Source organism: Cucurbita pepo, unplaced genomic scaffold (assembly GCF_002806865.2).
Source record: "Cucurbita pepo subsp. pepo cultivar mu-cu-16 unplaced genomic scaffold, ASM280686v2 Cp4.1_scaffold000198, whole genome shotgun sequence".
NCBI lineage: Eukaryota > Viridiplantae > Streptophyta > Magnoliopsida > Cucurbitales > Cucurbitaceae > Cucurbita > Cucurbita pepo.
Window position 1 is genome coordinate 17,265 of NW_019646463.1, and position 20,879 is coordinate 38,143.

Below are 20,879 nucleotides of genomic sequence, written 5' to 3' on the forward strand. Positions count from 1 at the left end.
AAGACTACGTCCCTTGGAACGCATGAAGCCTTGGACGTAGGTTAAGGTTGTGTCGCTTGGAACGCATGAAGCCTTGGACACAGGATTGTCAGGTGCATGTCTAGTGCCGTAAATCCTAGGGGGAGTGTCTTGGAGAACGAATCAAGACCAGAACAAGAACCAAGAAAGTACCAAGAACAAGAGAAAGATCAAGGAATAGAACAAGGATCAACCAGAACTAGGAATAAAGGACCAAGAACCAAAAACCATAGTACTAAGGCCCTTAAAGAAAAACCAAGGTTTTAGGATTCAAGGACCAAGGTCCTCAAGAAAGATCAAGATAAGAACCCAAAGTCAAGAACAAGAATTAGAGAGGCCTAAGTACTTACAACAAGAACAAGCAAGAATAAAGAATGTGGTACCCTAGCATATCAAGGACACGATTAAGAGCCTATAAGTAGGCTACTTACTGAGTCTTGTACTCATTTCTTATTCTCCATTTTTTTCCAGGTGATAAGGAGCTGGTCGAGGTCGGGAGCGGACTCTGGAGCAGGTGCCATAGACTAACCTCACCCGTCATCCTCAACTCTTTTGTTTTAAAATTTTGCGTCGGTTCCTTATACTGTCTTTTAATTATTATGTTGTATTTTAAATTACTAATGTGCACACACTATTTTGGTATAATGTAAATTATGCTTTGAATTTTAATGGTTTTATCAAGAAGGAAAAAATTTACTCGTCTTTTAGACCCATCGCGTCAACCGGTCCTTACAATGTAAGTCATGATAAGTACTATTCATACATGATTCATATGTGTACTATGACATGAATGAAATGAAAAACGAAATGATTCTTATTAAATGCTATGATTTTAAGCTATGGGGACCTCATGCATTTATCAATGTCATGTGCATTAGGATATTTCCTCTTTATGTTATGTTAGTACAGATGCGTACCTTCGATATTCTTGTTCATCATGATATCATGTGAGCCTTTTACTCTATGGTGTCTAGCGACACATTAGCGTGTTTAGCTCGATAAAGCCAGACCTAGGGGTACGTATACGAGCGCGCCTACTAGTCCCATGTGTGCATGCGTGGGCCGTGTGTGGGGAAGTACCAACATCCAACCCTACCTAAACTGGAAAGAGGAAAAAATATCTTATAGACTCGGGCTTACGAGCTACATTATTTTAGTGTCTCGATATTTTTTAAAGTTTAGACGGTGGAAGAAGAAAAAATATGGTCTAGTTTTATAATATTTAAAAAGAGAGGGGTGGGTGGGTCGAAGTCTAGTTTCCCTCCTAGCTTTACTAAGCCTCCAAATAAGATCTCCTTGCCGGAATTATGAGTTTTGAAGACTGAAGGAGCGAAATTATGCCGAAGAGAGGAGGAAGTATGAACATCTTTGTTTTGATATTACTTTGCTTCGCCGTTCCCTCTCTCCAAGCAAGAGATGAAGAAACGGGCGGATTCTCTCATTCGAAACCCAATTATTGGAACAACAGGAAAATCGTGGAGGCGAAGGGAGCACCTGAATCTGTAATTTGGGTGGTTCAGCTCTCTGATCTCCATTTCAGTGTTCACCATCCGGATAGAGCTCTCCAATTCAGGGATTTCGTGGGGCCTGCTCTTGCCATGATCAATCCTTCTCTGGTTCTTATCACGGGTGATCTTACAGGTTCCGCTCTCTCTCTTTTTTTTGATTTTATGTCAAATTAGCTCATTCTTGTTCTTTTAACTGCATGATGTGCATATAATCAGATGTTTTTGTCTTAAAACGTTCTGCTATTTGTTTGATTTTTGTAAATTATTCATAGTATTATACCTCTAGAGGCCATACGTGGTGCCTGGACATAGTCTGCATAAATTTTCAGATTGTGGAAAATCATAATTTTCAATTGCTTTCATTGGAAATTTTCTTGCCCTTTCTTCTGGTTGATTTCTGTCTTTTGATGATGGCTAAACATAACAAGCGTTCTGGGTCCTTGTGATAACTTGTTTTGCTCTAGAGCAAAAGCAACATACGTTGAATGTTCTGTGAGTTGCAGCAGAATGCCTTTTCATTTGAATTATTTTTGGCAATTAGAGGTGGTGAATTGTACAAGGGCTCAAAAGTAATAAAAAAAAGTTAAAACTTATCTGAAAAAATTATAGCCCTTAATGTGGATACATGAGCTTCTTACAATTCTTTTGTTATAATTGTTGTTGTTGTTGTTGTTGTTGTTATTTGTGGCAAAAATTAGGGCTAATGAATATGGACTCTAGCTATGCTATTAACATTGCCAACCCTTCCAAGTCTAGAACCTTGATCTTTCTAATACTTAGTGTAGAAGTCATAAACGATGTCCAAACGAAAAAATTATAACCCTTGAGGCTGTTCTTGTATTTATCAGATGGAAAAAGCAAGGACTTGTTAACCATGATACAAATTGAGGAGGAATGGGTGGAATATCAAAATGTAATGGAAGAGGTTATAACAAGAAGTGGACTAGACAAAAGCATCTTCTTTGACCTTAGAGGAAATCATGATAAATTTGGTGTTCCATCCGTTGGTGGTTCATTTGATTACTTTTCAAACTATAGCATCAGTGGACAGCTGGGCAGAAATGCAAATGTGTTTAGTGTCACTGCTCAGGTTAGTTATTATCTTTTGATGAGGTATGTGGTGAGTACATGTACTTGTAATATCATGGTTCTAATATCGTCCTCCTTTTATAGCCTGAGGAGAATACGTCCTCTCAGGTCTTAGTTATGGAAAAACTATTTAGATCGGAAAGCCCCATCGAATGATTGAACTTTCTTTTCCAAGCACATGAAATATTTGACCTTCCAACATCCCCTAGTATCCTATAAACCTATTTCAGAAGAATGTTTAAATTTTACTATGGCATGTTAGATAATCCTGTGGTAATCTCTCTTCCAAAAAAAAAAAATCCCAAAATAACAAATTAATGTTTTTCAAGCAAACTACCATGTCTATTTATGGAATATTTTGGTATAGAAATATGCTACTTTTTTCGTTGTCCTTTTAAGTTGAATTTTTTGGGGATGAGCAGTCGAACTGTCCATGAAATTTTTCGAGAAGTAAAAGGTTTACTTTTTTTCTTTCTTTTGGGTTAATCGGGATTTGATTATCCTCATCATTTGAACTGGAAATTAATGAACCTAACTTGGTACAAATGCAATATGGAGTCGTTCATGCAACATGGCTCTTCTTGGGTTCTTATTTATTTATTTGTTCCCATTTATTCTTCCATTGCGTTGGGTCTTTAGTATATAACACACACACACACACACACACACACATTTATGCAGAGGTTCATGTGAAATTTTGCAAGGGCAAATACCTGCCATTGGCTACTTGACTACTTGACTAAAGAGCAGCTCATTAATAGATTATTTTGTTTCATCATTCAGGCTGGTCAACATAAGTACCTTTTTGTTGGATTTGACAGCACCATGTCCGTTGGTTTGAGAGGCCCATCAAATGTCTTTGGGCATCCAACTGATCAGCTATTAACTGACTTAGATTTGGAACTCTCTCAATGGGATTCATTGACAACTGAACCAGTAACTAAGGTTTCTTTTGGGCATTTTCCTCTCTCATTCTCAGCTTCCTCCCTCTCAGGAAAGAGTCTGAGAGATATATTTTTGAAACATTCTTTATCAGCTTACTTATGCGGGCATCTCCATACAAGGTTTGGCAAAAATTTGAAGAGGCATCATCATTCAAATTCTAGTTTTTTGTCACAGAAGTTTTTCCAGTTTAATGTGCACCAAATATCTTCTGGAAATATTACCAACTGTTCGGTTAAAGTTCCACCAGTTCAAGAATTCTGGGAGTGGGAGATGGGTGACTGGAGAAAGAGTAGGGCCATGCGAATTTTGGCCATTGATTGTGGTCACGTGTCATATGTTGACATTGACTTCAAGACTGAAAGTAATAAAACTATTTTGTTGCCTACATTTCCATTAGATTCACGCTTCATGTCAAGATCTTCGTTAGCTTATGAATATAAATGCCATGAGATGGCCACTTCAGCTTATGAGATGATAAGAGCACTTGTTTTTTCTATTTCTCCTATTGTATCTGTGGAGGCTAGAATATATGACTCTAATCCTGGAACTCTCAGTTTGATCCTACAAGCACCTATGAGTAGAACACGTGTAGATAACATCTCAAGAGGAGATCTTTACACCGCTCCATGGAATTACAAAGCCTTTGAAGACCCATCTCCTGATAGATATTATCTGCAAATAGAAGCAACTGACATTGCAGGAAGGTCAACTTTATCTGAATTGAGGCCATTTTCTGTCAATGGTCTCACTGCAAAAGTGTCTTGGACATGGAATGAGTTCAGGGTTATGGGAGTTCAATGGGCAGCCCTATATTTCCCTGTACTCTGGTCAGCTCTGTTTATCATGCTCTCAATGCTTATTCTTCCAAAAGTGATTCTTATTTTATCAAAGAAGCAATACACTTACAACAATTTCAAGGTGAATAAAAGCTTCCTAAATGGCATGGCATGGGTTATACAGGAGATTAGCAAGGTTCCCATGTTATGGCTCTGCATAGTAGGTTACTTAATCTACCTTATGGCATTTCCATGGTTTATTGGGAAAGTCTTCACAGATGGAAAGGACTGGGGATACATGACCTGTATGGGATGGGTAGTCAAAACTTCAAATGAAACGAACAAACATAGATATATTGGTTCTCCAGATATCCTGGTTGTGGTTCTTTCCCATCTTCTGTTTGTGGTTTACCCTGCTATTTTCATCATGGTTGCTTTTGCTGTTGAAAGAGGAGTCTATGGGTACCATTTCATCTCTCTTTTAGCAAAGAAAGAAGATGATTATGACTACAATAATAAGAGGCGTGAATCATTTGACTTGACAAGCAATGTGAGGCTTAGTGTTTGGTTTAAATGGAGGTGGATTCGGAAAGTTCTTCTGATCATTTGTGCAGTATTGTGTTGGAAGCATTTTTTGGTAAGTCGTTATCAAATAATCTTTTCCTTAATCGTTATTATACTTCTGCAAAAATTTTAGCTTTTCTTGAAATAAAAAATAAATGCTTTATGAGATGCTATCTATTAGAATTATTATCTAGTTTTCTGAATGTCAATTACTTGCACCAAAATTAATCCGATATAATCATGGTATGGCTTAAGAGTCGGATATTTATTTCTAGCATGTCTCTTTCGAAATTCTCTCTGGATCTAAAAATAGTTGCAAGCTAAAAAAGTGAAACAAAATGGAAATTGAGAGTTCTCTCAAGTATTTGTTCTTGTTTGGTGCATATCACCATTACATAGGATTTTTCTGGCATGGCTCCTTGTTATAAAATAGTGTTTATATTAGTTATCCACTTTACTACCAACAGATTGGTTTAAGAGATAGGTAAAATTCAAACAATCTAGTTTAGTTCACTCATGTTTCAAGGCAGAAATTATGATTACTGCAGTTTCTGTGAAGTTATTGCTTAAATCATTAAAGTTTTATAGTAATGTTGAGGAAACTTTGAAGAACCTGAGGTTGACAGTGAGATGAGGCTAGCTCAGAGAAATGTCATGAATGAGAAGTGACGGAAAGTTAGTAAGACGCTCTTCAAAATTATCATGCAGTCGAAAGGTCAATATTTGAGCAGATATTGAAGGTTGAAACTTGATAACAAGCTTGAGAATTTAAGGCCAATGGTTATCCAAGTATACTAGAGAAGGATAATAACGAGGGTGCTTAGAATACAAGTCCGTTCGTTAGCTAGTGGACCCACTTTTAGTTGGATGATATGACTTAATAACATTAGTTCCTACACGATGTTTGGTCCCTCGCTAAATTCTATGTTTCTTTTCGGATTTTGGTGACCAAGTCTTTTTGTACCATTAGAGCCCCTTTTTGTAATTTATTGTTTGGCTCCCATTTTTTGTGGGTTTCCTTTTTATATGGTCTTTTATTCTTTCATTTTTTTTATCCATGAAGGTTCGGTGTATCATATAAAAAGACTTAATAACATTAGATGGTACAAAATTAGAATCAGTCGAGGAGATAGAACCCGATTTTGAAGGACAAATAAATGATGGGTAACCCCTTTTTGTGGGGTCCTGTAGACTGTTTAGAACTGTGTTTGACAAAGATTCCACTGTTAGCTTGTGTAGAATCTAAATTTAAGGAATGTCACCAATTTGAAGGTTGTGAGTGGGCTGCTCTCTTGAACAAACTACACAACTTCAGATCGAATAGTAGCGAAATTTTGAAGGTATGGCTTCTGGAAAATCGATGGCTCTTTCTCGGTCAAATCTTTCGCTCCTTGGCTTATTGTGAAGCAGGCGGCTTTGGATAACCAGAAATCGAACATTATATAGCAAGCCACATTCCCCAAAATGGTCAAGGTTTTCTTGTGGATCTTCTCTTTTGAGAGGTTGAATACGTGCCATACAATCCAAAGAATTCTCGAAATTCCACCTTCTCTTTACTGGTGTTTTCTTTTCTTTTCTTCTTCTTTTTTTTTTTTTTTTTTTTTTTTTTTTTTTTTTNCAATGGGGAATCATTGATGCACATCTTTTTCTTGTGCTCGTTCACTCCTAGTTGTTGGGTTAGGCTGTTTAGTTTGTTCAATATTCTGTGGTGTTGGCCTAACGAAACCACGGATGACCTCCTTCAACTCATCAAAGACCCTCATTTTAAAGCTCAGGTGAAAATCCTTTGGTCCAAATTCCAGATTTTTCATGGTCAAGAAACGAACAGTGATGTCTTTTGGTTATTCTTTTTGCTTCTACCTTGAGAATGAAAAAGTCCCTCATCCTCACCTGCAGCAAGAGCAAGGACTGAGTTTTCTTTCTCTTTGTTCCCTGAGCTTGAAACCAACGGCCCTGGACAAATTCCTTATTGTGCAAATCGGAGAAAGGTACTCAAAAAAAGGTGTGTGATCGAGTCAATGTGCTTTCTTGGTGGATCACCATCTTTGATGCTTTCTTCTGTGTGGTAGGAATACAAGGCAATAAACTACTTTTGATTAACGCCATAAAATGAAAATTGTAGAAAGGTTATTGATAGATATTCCAAGTCATTTTAAGCCTATACTTTTGTTTCCATTACCACCTTTTAAGGCCATTAGATTCTGGACTTATAATACTGTTTACCAATTCTTGGTGTTTTTATCACAGAATTGCAGGGCTGTAATGAAGGCTTATGAGATGAATCCATTTCTCCACTGTCCTATGTACTGCTTCGTAACACCATTGTTGTTGGGTTATGTTGCTTACCATACCAGAGGCATCCACTGAGCATTGGCCGCACTTCTTACTCTCAACTTTTAGTCGGCTTGAAGTATTTTCTGCACGAGAAGCAAGATCAGATACTAACAAATGTGCCTTTTCTGACATGATGGGGAACTGCAATTTAAAAAGAACATAATTCTTGCTTGAAGTCCAATGATATGCCCATTATGTTGCAGAACACAGGCCGAAAGCAAAGACTACCCTCTGTAAGATTTTGCTGTATGTCTCTTTTTATATAGTCTGCTCCATAAACATATCTCTCGTCCTCTGAATTATTGAAAACTATAGGTTCATTTGGAAGTTCTGTTATGATGGCAGAGATTATTGCGTACTTGAAATCATTGTATATAATCTACTATCCACAATGTTGAGATCTTAGATAGAGACAATTTCAATTGTTCTGAAAATAATAAGTCATCATGTTTAGAAAACATTAGCCATTTGAATATATTCCAATTGCGTAGATATGAAGTGTTTCTTACAACTTTAGTTTAGTAGTATGAGGGCATAAGAATGTTATGAATATATACTCATTGGTAAGTTCTTGTAGCATACTGAACGCTCATTATTAGCTGCACAACACTTCAAATTCTCATATTGATTAAGAAAAGGGGAAGATGTGTATCGTATACACAAGTTTAGGACAATGCCTTTTCATTGCATTTGGTTTTTGAGAGGAAATAAACAACAACCCCTTACAAAATGGTATAAGAGTCGTGTGGGGTTGTGATGGTAGAAGACCATTCTTGGGGGGCCATGTTAGATGGCCAAGAGAATTAGACCATCAAGCTAAAGAGCATGGGAGTTTAGGAATTGGGAATTAGTTTCATTAGGAGTTCATTTCCTTTTTAGTTGTTTCTGATAAGGAGAATGTTTTGGCTCAACCCATGTCCTCTCCTTCATTAGTTTTTAGTCGAGCCTTATCGGATAGGAAAAGGTTCGATATTATCGATCTTCTATAATACTTGATAAGTTTTTAAAAAAAAAGTAAATGCAAACGTAAACACTTACAAGATAAAGTAGATCCAAAAGTGTTTCAACCTAGAAAATGTGTCAATCAAATCCAAATTCACTGCTAGTAGATATTGTCGTATTTATGCTTTTCCTTTTGGACTTTTCCTCACGATTTTAAAAACGTGTTTGCTAGGGAGAGGTTTTCACACTCTTAATGTTTCATTTTTCTTCTCAACCGATGTGAGATCTCACAATTGCTCGACTAGGTGAAATGTATTTAGCGATGACTGCCCATTGTAACCTATATTTTACTCTTTTGAGTTCTATATGATTTCAATAGAGTTGATTAAACTGTGCTTGCAACATTCCATAATCAATACCCTTCAATCGAAAGTCAAGTTCAACACCTATTAACTTTAAGTATCCAAATAATCAAAGCACATATATCTATCGTTAATCGGGTAGTTAACATTTTAAATCTACAATGCATTTGGTCCAACTTTGATTCATTTAGAATTAAACAAAAAAATCAACTGTTAAGCAATCATACAATCATACTTTTGATGTAAACAATATGAAGAAAGTTATACGAGTTACTCCGTCTTTGGTACTATTATTTAGCAATGAGACCTCACGAACTTATAAATTATAAGTTCTAATGATGCAAAGTTAATTAATTAAACTCTCTAGTCCTAAAGTTGCAAAGTCAATTGCTTTTCTAGTACATTATACCTAAGTACCATTATTTTTTTAATGAACAATTTATTTATAATCTAGCAATAAACTTTGTCCCTCTCGAGCCAATGAGAGGGCAATACCCATTTATTTTTTTAATGAACAATTTATTTATAATCTAGCAATAAACTTTGTCCCTCTCGAGCCAATGAGAGGGCAATACCCATTTATTTTTTTAATGAACAATTTATTTATAATCTAGCAATAAACTTTGTCCCTCTCGAGCCAATGAGAGGGCAATACCCATTTATTTTTTTAATGAACAATTTATTTATAATCTAGCAATAAACTTTGTCCCTCTCGAGCCAATGAGAGGGCAATACCCATTTATTTTTTTAATGAACAATTTATTTATAATCTAGCAATAAACTTTGTCCCTCTCGAGCCAATGAGAGGGCAATACCCATTTGTTTACTTTACGTGGGAGGACCGAATTTCATTACATAAGATTATGTTTTAAACTCTTTGTTTGATCCAGTCCCAAAAAAACATATAGTTCATGAATAAAATTTGATTGATTAACTTATAACCTTATTAAATAAAATCTAGTCTAGATTATCAAAATTACGGGTGACTTTTTCTATTATCTAAAAAAAATATATTTTTATTTTTCAAAAATTTCCATTAAATTTTTGCAAACATCTCAAAAATACCCTCTAATAACTTGTGTAACTGTTTCCTAGGTTTTTTACCCTCTCGAACCTGTTTTGACCTTATTGAGGACATTTGAGGTCAGTAAGACTCTTGTTTACTCAATTATGTATAGTCTTAAGATAAATATTGGGGGTAATCACTATGCTTAGCTAAACTAAGTTTAATATTATGTCCTAAAAATGTGATATGAGTATGTATAGGTTGAGTTAAACATCGAATGACAATCTCGGAACAGCTATAAAATAGTTAGGGATCTTAGCCGAGGTCAAACAAGTAAGCGAACTTACTGTTGGAATTACAAGAATGGTATAATGTATGATGACGCATGCCCCGTGACCCTCACATGCGTCATAATATTATACTTTGTAATTCATGGCTACATGGCCTTCTTGTCCACACTGATAACATGCTCTCATGTAGACCATTGCATCGAGACCTCTCATCCTCCCTAATCTCATATCGGCCTAGTTGTTGACCACGTCTAGGATCCCTGTGATATCTGTCAAGTCGTGCTATGATCGGATAGGGAGTTGATCATGAGGATGAATCTGGTAGGGAGTAATTTCAAATTTATGTATATTTTTTATTAAATAAATTTCAGGATTTACCACCAAAAATTACTTTTAAATTTAAAAATAACGTATAAATTGGAAACAGAATTTGGTTTGGTGTAGAGGTCCGCCATATAGAACCCCATCGTGCCAAGCAACGCCAATTTCGTTTGGCGGGAAAAATCAGTTTTCTCAAGAACAATCGATCCTGCAGCATTTCTGGACCAAGAACTCGATCATCATCCTTCAAATTTCTTCAAGGTAATTGCCAAGTATACTCATCCTTCAAATTTCTGGACCAAGAACTTTTCGAATTTTGTTTTCCCTCTTTCACATTTCAATCTTTTGTTCTTGCTCTGTCTCAACCCTCAGGGTTTCAAATTTTTGGAGTCTAGTTTATTATTATAGGATACTAATACTACGGTGGTGGTGATGGACGTGGATGAGAATTCGGAAAATTCGAGTACGGATGGCCAAAATCGGCCACGGATGGTCCAGAAGCGGGAGAGGAACTGCACGGAAATGGACAGTTTGGAAAAGGCAGAGAGAGAGGCGAGGATCGAGGTTCTTCAGAAGGAGATGGACAGCTTGTTTAAGTATTACGACGAAGTTAAGAGTCAGAAAGTGGATATTGATTTAGACCAATGTAGCTCTTCCATTTCGATTGTTTTCGCTCTTATGGAAGAGAGTGAACTACCTTTGTCGATGCTTCTTGATGAGATTTACGAGAAGATGAAGAATATACACGATGGCGATTTCGTGAAAGTTTCTATTCGTACTTTTGGTCGGAGGGTCAACTATGGCTTGCCCAACGGCGATAAAGATGTTATGGAAGACATCTCTAAAGAGTGTCTATGGTGTTGGGAGGTACGTTTATTATACCCATCTCTCATCCTCCCAACACTATTTATTTATATCTGATAGTTTTGTGCTTCATGATGATCTTCCTCATTAATTTTAAAGATCCCTGACCTAACGTTGATGCCAAAGTACATCCGTGGAATCTTGAGCAATCGTCGTACATGTCGGAGAAAGATTCACGAGAGGATCACTGCACTTTTGGGTAGGCACTTCTATTTTGTTTTCTATCTTCTTTTGGTTTTGGGGTCAATATGTGATCTGGGAAATATGCCTAATTTAGTGTCTTTAATTGCTGTTTTCAAGCATAAGCAATGTTTCTTTTCACTGCCTATTAGTCCTGGAACTCTTTTAGCTGTGTTAAGTTTGATTACTTTATGGTGTTGGTGTGCTGTAACTTGTAAAGGATCTTTACCCAGTTTCATGTAAAGGATGTTTTAGGGAATGTTGAAAGGAGATGGCTATTGAAAAGGAAATGTGTATTGGAATTAGAACAGACAAGGGCTTTCTCTCACCAAATAGTTTTACAAAATCAAGAAATCATCAAGAACAGAAGTTTTAAGAGTGCAATCTATAAAAAAGAAAGGAGTGCCTATGCACTATAAACTTGTTGCTTGTATAAAATAAATACACTATTTCTTATAATTTCGTTTCTCCTTGATTTTAAAATCTTTTTCTTTTCTGGGGTTATTTTAATGGTTTGATTCTGGAGTTTTTGGTCTATTTTTCCTCCGTTGTTAATCTCTGATGAAATCCATATCCCTTGTATAGGAATAATTATGCCCTTGTATGCCTTGTATAGGAATACTTATGCCTTTGTATAGGCTTGCAGCTACTAAATGAAATCCATATGCTAAGCCTTTACAGTCGAGTCAAATAGGAGTGAGACCGAGTTTATAATGAAAGAATAAATAGGTTCAATCAAGTTATGAATGAGTGAAGTTCGTAAACTATCATTAATCTTTCTCTTTCTGAGTCTTTACTTTGCAGTATTGAAGGAGAAAGAAGAACCAAAAGACACGATAACTGAATTTACCTCTGAAAGAATAACGAATAAGAAAAGAGACCAACGAATAAGAAAAGAGACCGTAAAATAGTTCAATCAGTCGAATTCATCCTAAAATCCTGGAAAAGAAGTAGAATTCTTCCTAAAATCATTTTCTTTTCTGGGCTTATTTTAATGGTTTGATTCTGGAGTGTTTAGTCTATTTTTCCTCCGTTGTTAATCTCTGATGTATGTCTTATTTCAGCAATGCAGTCAGCACTTCGTAGGTTAGAGACTGATCAGACTGGCATTCGAGAGCTTACTAAGGCATCAGAAGAACTTGTTAAAGTGTTTGATGAAGCCAATATCCGTTTATTAATGGATGGGTTGTCGCAGAAGATTACTACTGAAATGTATGAGCTTTTATCATCTTATTCCTATATATTGCTTGTTTAATGTTAACTTCTTATTTTAGGACTGAGAAGGAAGTAGAACGAGAAGAGAAGCTAATGGTCAAACAAATAAAGAGAAATCAGCGGGAGGCTGAAAAGGAGAAACAGAGAACAGAGAAGGAACAAAAAAAGGAAAGGTTGCAAAGGGTAAGAAGAACTTATGTGATTCAAAATTTGATTGTCTTTCTGCTCTTGGGCTTTTCAAGTGACTTTCCTGCACAATTCATTTAAAATCAGGAAAGGGAGTTAAAAGTGAAAGAAAGGGAAGAAAAACGTCAAAAGAAAAAAGAGATTGACGCTGAAAAAGAACAACGTCGCAAAGAGAAGGAAGAAGCTGAACATAAACATCATATTTCTTTACTGAACCAAGCTTCCTTCATGAATCGTTTCCTTAGAGGAAATTCATCAAGTCCGTCGCCAAAATAATCAATCAACAACTGAATTGACTACATCAGTTCCATTGCTGGAGGCTTGCACGCAGTTAATGGACTGCATACTTTCCTCAAGTGATGAGATGATTCTTGCTGATATCCGCATGTATTCATTTTCTTTATACGGTCATACATTTAAGAAATATTCTACTTTCAGGCGGCATTTGTCTTCTTGGCGCTCCATAGATCATTCAATTCGTTCAAGAGGAAAAAGCCATTGGGGCATTCGTCAGAAGCCAATGGCTGAAATACTTAAGGAGTGATGAATGTGTTTTAACATATTTATACTCAACCTTATTCTATTTCTTCTGAAATATGCAAGTTTTCTTTCATATGAACTATTTTATTGAACTTGATGTGATGTTGCTGAGGAATGCATGTTTCTTAAGTCTGCGTATTACGATGTCTTGAATCTTTATAGTTTACATGCTTCTCTTGTACTTGTTAATATTTGATCCTTGACAATGACAATGTCTCATTTAACAGGTATCAGCTATTCAGTCCTGCTCACAGGGTATCTAAATTTGTTCCCCAATATACCAAATATCAGATTTTGTTTAAACCGACGGCAGGTTGGTGAATTGGTTCTAAATTTGACTCATAGATTTCAAAATTCTGATACATAGATGCTTTTAATAGTTGGTCACTTCTTGTTCTTTCAAGTTTTCTTTTGAGTTTTGTTCTTTCAAATACTTTAAACATGCATGGGATCTGCATACTGTTCTGGAGTAGAATTCTATAGTTGTTTGTCTCTGATTTAGAACAAAATTTTGATTATGTTTGAGATTCTCAGTGATTATTTCAGTTTGTTCATTTTGATTCTGGTGTTCGATCTTACTTGACAGTATGCACGATCTTATATATATGCAGATTAAGAGGATATTACCCCAGAAGAAGAAAAAGTATTGAAAAAGGTACCTGTTCAGCCGTCCAAGATCACTTTTTACCAGCTTTTGTGTTCTATGATCCATTGTCTGTCCCCTTCCTTATATCTGTAAATCCTGTTGCTGATTGAACTCTGAAGTGTTTGAAAAGAGAAAGGAAATAAAAACTTTGCAAAAGATGCAGAAGCTTATGGAAACTAGAGAAAAATGTTTTTAGCTCAAATGGGTATATATATATTATTGTTAGGAATCACGACTCTTCGCAATGATATGATATTGTCTTTAAGTATAAGCTCTCATGACTTTGCTTTGACTTCCCCAAAAGGCCTCGTACCAATAGAGATAGTATTCCTCATTTATAAACCCATGATCTTCCACTAAATTAACTAACTTGGGACTCACTTCCAATAATCCTCAACAATCCTCCCCTCTAACGAAGTACATTATATGCCTCCTTTGAGGCTTATGGAGCTCTCGAATAGCAACCCCTTAATTGAGGCTTGACCCCTTTCTTTGGAGCATTCGAACAAAGTACACCTTTTGTTCGACACTTTAGCCACTTTTGACTACATCTTCGAGGCCCACAATTCTTTGTTCGACATTTGAGGATTTTATCGACATTGTTAAGTTTTAGGCATGACTCTGATATCATGTTAGGAATCACGATTCTCCACAATGGTATGATATTGTCCACTTTGAGCATAAGCTCTTCTGGCTTTGCATTGGCTTCCCCAAAAGGCCTCATACAATAGAGATGGTATTCTTCATTTATAAACCCATGATCATCCACTAAATTAACCAAGGTGAGACTCACTCCCAAATAATCTTCCACATATATATCCGTCAAGCGGCAAAAATTTAAAGATATACTCTTTTTGCATTCTCTATATTCTCGTATCCATACTTGAAGTCATCAATATAAACCTTTAGCCAATATTTTTCTTTGCGTTATCTCTCTTCTATCCTTTGTGTTGTTCATCTAGGTCGAGTGTGTGCGTTGTTGTGTGATGTTAAGACTTCGAAACTAAGCATAGTAGTTGGACAAATGTTTGAAAAAGGTAAGGAATGGTATATTATATGATTACTCCCTCATAAATGATAGAGCGAACTAGGAAAGAACACATAGGAATGAATATGAATCAGAAATTGAATGAACAAGAAAGGAAAAGCATGCAACGGAATACAAGGAAGTATTCCTAAACAGGGAAAGGCGGCGCCCATTTGGAATCTTCAAACTGCTGAACCTTCCCATTTGGAATCTTCAGATCCTCTCTACTTCCATTTCCTTCAACATACAAATAGTATTTCAACCAAAACGCAAGAACCAGGACGATCCACTCCAGACAGAAGATCAAGCCGCTCAATCCGCCGCTCAATTTCAGAATCACAGTTCCGCTTTCCTCCCGGACGTACGATTTCAGTTCGCCAAGGAAGTTGGCTGTTCTGGTGTAGACCAGGACCGTGAGGGAGCCTTGGAAGATGGCGGCGAGGACGGTGAAGACCATGTGGACGCCGTACCAGCGGCCGGTGGCGGCAGAGGCCATGGCGCAGCCGGAGATAGCGCCGGCGATGGTGAATGCGTGGAGGAAGATGATGAAGAAACCGCAAACGGAAGGGAGGAGGCGGAGGGATAGGGTTAGGAAAATGCAGCTGGTGGCGGCGCCGAGGAGGACGTAGTTGCAGAGGAGGAAGAGATTGTGGATGTTGTAGTGAGCCCTAGAAATTGAGGTTGAAGAAGAAGTTGAAAGGCCCATTGGTGGAGAGAAGTGTGATTGAAAGCTTCGGATTTGTGCGATTAATGGAGAAAATTTTGGAGATTGAAGACTGTGAGATGAGGTTGGTGAAGAAGAAGGGGGAAGTTTATAGGGCTTTTCAAAGCTTTTGGGGGCAACGGTCATTTTCTTTTTTGGCTCATAATTGAAATGTTTTTTTTTTGTCTCTTTATGTTTAAATTTTGAGGGACGTTACTCCAATTGGAATAAAATGGGGTTAACGGCTACTTATTTATTAATTTCTTGAGACCTTCCTAGTTTTATTATGTTGTGAAGATTACATACAATGGGCACTCAAGATGCCACAACAATGGCAACCTTGACTTCTAAGTGCCATACCACTCTATTTAGGTTAATAATCTATGTTGAAAATAATTCTCAAATGGGTCTATATCATTGTAGAAAAACATCTAGCAACAAGAATTTACAAATAGAAAATTACATTAGCATTATAGTGATATGAACATAAATCACCACTTCAAGATAGCGCCATGAAGCTGGGGCATAGTGTCACAATCATACTATGAAAACAGTAGGTTATGACCCCCACGTGGAGATCGACAAGATGGTGATCTTTAAGTGACGTCCATTGGCCACACACAGAGGAAGACAGACAGGTGTTATGATGTGATCGAGGAGAACGGTGCATCATCCAACACACACAGAAAAGTGTGTATTAAATTCAAGCTGAGGGATAAGCAAAGATTGGAGGCAACACACTCATATAGGTATATGGGGCCGCTCTCTATCCATAAATGACTCGGCCTGGATAAGGATAGTTAATGTCTCGATACTATTCAGATGGATAAAAATTCGAGGTGTTCTGATGATGAAGATGACTCATGGGTTGATTCTCAATAAGCATGTCCGAGCAAGTAGCAAAGATTGACGATGTCTCAGGGCTTGGATAGCTCAGGAATCGTTGGCCATGTTGAAAATCACAATGATGAGATAAAATGCAACATCGAACTTTAACTTAAAGTAGAGACAAGGTTGAGTTGTATGACTTGACCTACAATAAAGGCAAGTCGGCTAGTGTTGCAACAAGCAAACATGCATGCACGAACAATGTGTATAGTCAAACAAGCTTAGTTTTCATATGAGTTATGTTCGGTCGACGAAGGAGAATCTCCTAAAGTCCGACGAAGCCACAAAACTAGATAAAAATGGGGTCCAGATTTCCAATAAAGTTTGTCATAAGAATGTCAAAATTACGACACCAAAGTCCAGTCAATGCCAGCCATAGCCTCCTCAGCCCTTTAACTAGACTTTGAAAAGCGACCTTTGAATGAGTCTGTTTGATGAACCCAACCATTCACTAAAGAGCAATCAATCCTAAATTTATAAGAACTTGTAAAGCCCTACTTCTGTTTTTATCTTTCCATTTTTCAATATTTGTTTCTTTCATATCTTAACAAAACTTCTACGTAAACTGATAAACAAAACCATTACCTCTAAACCAAAACAAACAACATCAAAGTAGGAACGAGTGCTGGTGGTGGATAAAAGACAAAGCAACATTCAAGATTTTGCGCCATAATTTAAAGTTGGTTTGGTTATTACAAGAGATGAGGAGTACTAGGCATTCTATTTTGTGTACCACAAAATTTAAAACCAAGTCAATACTGATCCTTTTCTTCTAAAGCAATAAGGAACTGGATGGTGACATAGCTGTTGCATCTACCAGCAGCAGCAACAAGACAGTCTAATCCATACTTTTCTTCAGCAATTACGATTAGAAAGTGATATCTAAGTCGAAAACGCATCAGACTTGTACCTCATATGTTGTCAGAAAGGCCTCAGTCGAGTCCAGCCATGTAGTTCTGTTGCTCTTACACTTGTATTTCTCGGCCGAAGATCCAGCTAAATGGAACTCTTTGTGCTTGCTTGACTCTACTTTGAGCCCTCTCTTCCAGCCTTCTAATTCTTGGAGGCAACCCGCACACGAAGTCTTGTGCTTTGCGTCCCTCGCCTGAAAGACCTGTCAAATCCTCTATTTTCCATCTGCTGACGAGGAACTCAAGAATGTCAGCATAGTCTTTAGCAGTGTAAATTCCAAGCCGCTGAGCAACAGATGAGAAGTGCTCAAAAAGGTTGTCGTCTCGGCCATCATACATCAAATGGGCTGGCATTGAGATTTTTTTCTTCATCATGTCAGCTAAGGCCATAACTGTGCCATCAGGGTCGACCTCAAAAAGCTTCTCAACGATCTTGGTGTATGCAGTCTCGTGGCGTTTTTCATCAGATGCAATTATACCACATACCTGTGCCAGCTTAAAATCACCATGCTCCTTGGCTAGCCTCGCAGTGTTCCCATGGGAGATGAAAGTTGCCCTCTCTTGAAATGAGGTGTAGATGAAACCAAGGTATGGATTGTTTTCTGTCTTGGGATCCTAAAAGGCACAAAGACAAATAACAGCAAAGCATCTTATAATTAAACTATGATCCAGATAAATCAACTGTTTCAAACAAAATGTATATACAAAAATATGACAATGAACTATTTCTAGCATTCATGATGGCAGCGAAGGTCATTATGTAGAAGCAGCAAGTTGCATCTACTCACAGTGACCCAGCATCCAATGTTCGATCAAATCTGATACTGTACAAACTTCAAAAGAGATCCAAGTACACAATTTTATAACCAAAAATACTTACAGATTGTTTAAACTCAGAATTCTAAGGGACCACAAGTTTCTAAGAACTTGGGTGCTACTTGAGAATGTTTTGGAAAATTGTTGCCTCCTTTTTAAGATACAGCTTCAATGAAAACATGTTCAGTTGACGTAATAAAATTTGTTTTGTCCTAGATGTTTCCTAGTAAATTTTTAGGGATGACCAACAGTACTTTGAATTGACTTCAAGCGCACAAAAATCTTTACTATTCAAGGGAAAAGGAATTGTTCCTAGAAACAAAAACAAAAACAAAACTATTTTTGAGAACAAGCAAACTAACCATTCCTGATCCAATGAGATACTGGATGGTCTTTTCAATTTGCTTCATATCGACTCGTCCGGACAGGTAAAGGTACTTATTCAGAAGGTCACCATGTCTATTCTCTTCGGCAGTCCAGGCCCTTGTCCATATTGCCCACGAGGTGAGGCTTGCACCGGTCTCATCACGAACACCATCAAGGGTGTTCAGCATTGTCTGGTAAGTTGGAAGTGCTTCTTCAGTGATCATGTCCCCAACCAACGTCACAAAATAGTCATCAGGAATATCCTTCGATCTCTCCCTTATTTCCTTGACTTGATCATAAAAACCATCAGATTCCGGGTCTGGGAGATAATCTTGAGGCTGCCAACAACTTTCCACAGGCTTTAGGTGAACCAATATGTTCTGTTCTGCCCAATCTTCTAATGATTTAAAGATCTCCATCTTTTGAGGTGGCATGGAATGAGTCACTTGGACATGCACTTCCCGGGGAGGGAAATATGGCTTTTTTGTTCCCTCTGTCGATCTGTAAAATAAAATAAACGAGGGTGCTAAGTCAGTCGCAGTTCTATATAATGCAGAAATTTTCTCTACAAGAACAACGAGAGACTCCTAACTCGGTCTCTTATGAGATTCTCTGAGTGCAGTTTTACAAGCAACTCCACTCAAGAAAATACAAGCTAATCCGGAATGAGCTACTGCAGACTGCTAAGATACCAAATTGAATGGAAATGTAGTGTGAAGAAGCCAACAGTTAGTCGAGAGCAACCATAGGACATGCCTTAATCCATAGATACAAACATAATAGAATCATAGAAAAGTCCCTCGCATTTGGAAGTGTTGCTGACTTAACATTTAGGTTTCGGCATAACAAAGCTTGCACTGTCTTTTTGCACTTATGCGCATAGTGCGCCATTGGTAATGATTCGACTACGGTGTCACAAATTCGCAAACTGATCCTAAGTAATCGTTGTTGTTCATTGGATTCCGGAGGAACTACTTCGTTAGGATTGGGAAATTGCTGCGATTCGTCCGATGAGTCTTTTTTCCTTCTTGCGAACCAGGGGAGCGTCGGGAGCCTAGAGGAGCGAAGCTCATTTTCCTTTCAGGGTAAAGCAGCACATAAAAAAGAGCTGCCCCGTAAAATATCCGGTTCCTCCACAAACGAAGTTCAGAATCAACAAGGCTACGTAGAACGAGGGAGTGCACAACAGGGGCGCAGCCCCACTTTTTTGTTCATAGCGAGGGAGATCTCGAATGGGATTCTTCACGAAGTTCAAAAGAAAGGAATAAAATAGAGTTTCTCTATGACCTCCTCGTTTTGAGACATTATGACTTTGGGGTCGACCCAGGTAACAAGAATGAATCCATAGATGGTTGTGATATATCCAACTATTTTGCATAATGTTCTAAAAGAGCCCCAAATACCCATTTCTATCTATGGAGAATAGTACACTAAATGCACCATAACAATCAGCTTTCCATATTTTTTCTTTAGATAAGGAAAACCCGTGGTGTGTTGCATAGAGAAAGAGAGGGAGAGGGGTTACTTCTATTATCTACAAGTGGCAAACGGGTATAGGGGCACTGGCAGATCAACTAAACTGACAACAACATCAATGTTTTAAAACTCCAAGATTCAGATACCAAATTTTAAGACTACAAGCTTATGTTTGCTTACGTATGAACATATTCAAAAGTAAAGCAAGCCACACGCTGAATACGCTGAATAATTAAGCTCATGCAAACGGTACTCAATTTGTATTCTCTTAATTTCTTAGTTTCTTTATTTTAGAAACGGTTTAAAAAGTACTAGCCAATTTTTAAGAACTTCAAAAAGTAATTTTAGAAATTATTTCTAAAATATGGCTAGAAAATTTCAGGGACAAGCCTAATTTTTAAAACATTCCAAAAAAACTAGATAAAATGAAGGAATTAATAATAAAAAAACCCTGCAAGAATGCCTAATACAGCTTAATTTAATTTTGGTAACAACAAGGCAAGAATAAGAGCAATTTTCGAAATCCAAATATTACACTAGCACCATTATATGCGTCTGTGTGATTTTCAAATAGAACATACATTTAAGCAAACAATAAATCAAAATTCTTCTAAAGGAAATTATTGAAGACCACATCTCTCCACAATTCCACATCGTTATGAATGAGCAAAATGTAATTTTCAATTTTCTTTTTTGAAGGGACAAAGTTTAGAATGGAATTGAAAATTTAAAAGTCTTGAGAAAATATTGACAAATGCAAACATAATTGAAAGTATAATTAGGTTTATATAAATACAACTTGGACCACCAATAATACATATGTGTATAAATGTAACAAATATGTCTTCTTCTATCAAGATGACCTGACCCAAAAAAAAAAAAAAAAAAAAAAAAAAAAAAAAAAAA

At 37.1% G+C, this 20,879-nt stretch overlaps 3 protein-coding genes and 1 pseudogene across 3 annotated transcripts in view; 2 read left to right on the plus strand and 2 right to left on the minus strand.

Moving 5' to 3' along the window:
• Positions 1–1,260: 1,260 nt before the first annotated feature.
• LOC111784434 (putative metallophosphoesterase At3g03305) lies at positions 1,261–7,726 on the plus strand. The gene is made up of 4 exons (XM_023665144.1): positions 1,261–1,659; positions 2,375–2,616; positions 3,399–4,973; positions 7,148–7,726. The coding sequence occupies exons 1-4, from the start codon at positions 1,356–1,358 to the stop codon at positions 7,265–7,267; spliced, it is 2,241 nt and encodes a 746-aa protein (XP_023520912.1). The 5' UTR covers positions 1,261–1,355; the 3' UTR covers positions 7,268–7,726.
• Positions 7,727–10,272: 2,546 nt separating this feature from the next.
• LOC111784435 lies at positions 10,273–13,943 on the plus strand (annotated as a pseudogene).
• An 870-nt stretch (positions 13,944–14,813) lies between these two features.
• Positions 14,814–15,613, minus strand: LOC111784439. The gene has a single exon (XM_023665147.1). It carries the CDS (start codon positions 15,517–15,519, stop codon positions 14,962–14,964), a length of 558 nt encoding a protein of 185 aa, XP_023520915.1. The 5' UTR covers positions 15,520–15,613; the 3' UTR covers positions 14,814–14,961.
• Positions 15,614–17,017: 1,404 nt separating this feature from the next.
• Positions 17,018–20,879, minus strand: part of LOC111784436 (stearoyl-[acyl-carrier-protein] 9-desaturase, chloroplastic-like) — a 4,739-nt gene continuing 877 nt past the window's right edge. The window contains exons 3-4 of the mRNA XM_023665145.1: positions 18,494–18,998; positions 17,018–17,930 (exon numbers count right to left, since the gene is read on the minus strand). Of these exons, the coding sequence (XP_023520913.1) occupies positions 17,370–17,930; positions 18,494–18,998 (1,066 nt within the window). The 3' untranslated portion in view covers positions 17,018–17,369. The remainder of the gene's footprint in view (positions 17,931–18,493; positions 18,999–20,879) is intronic.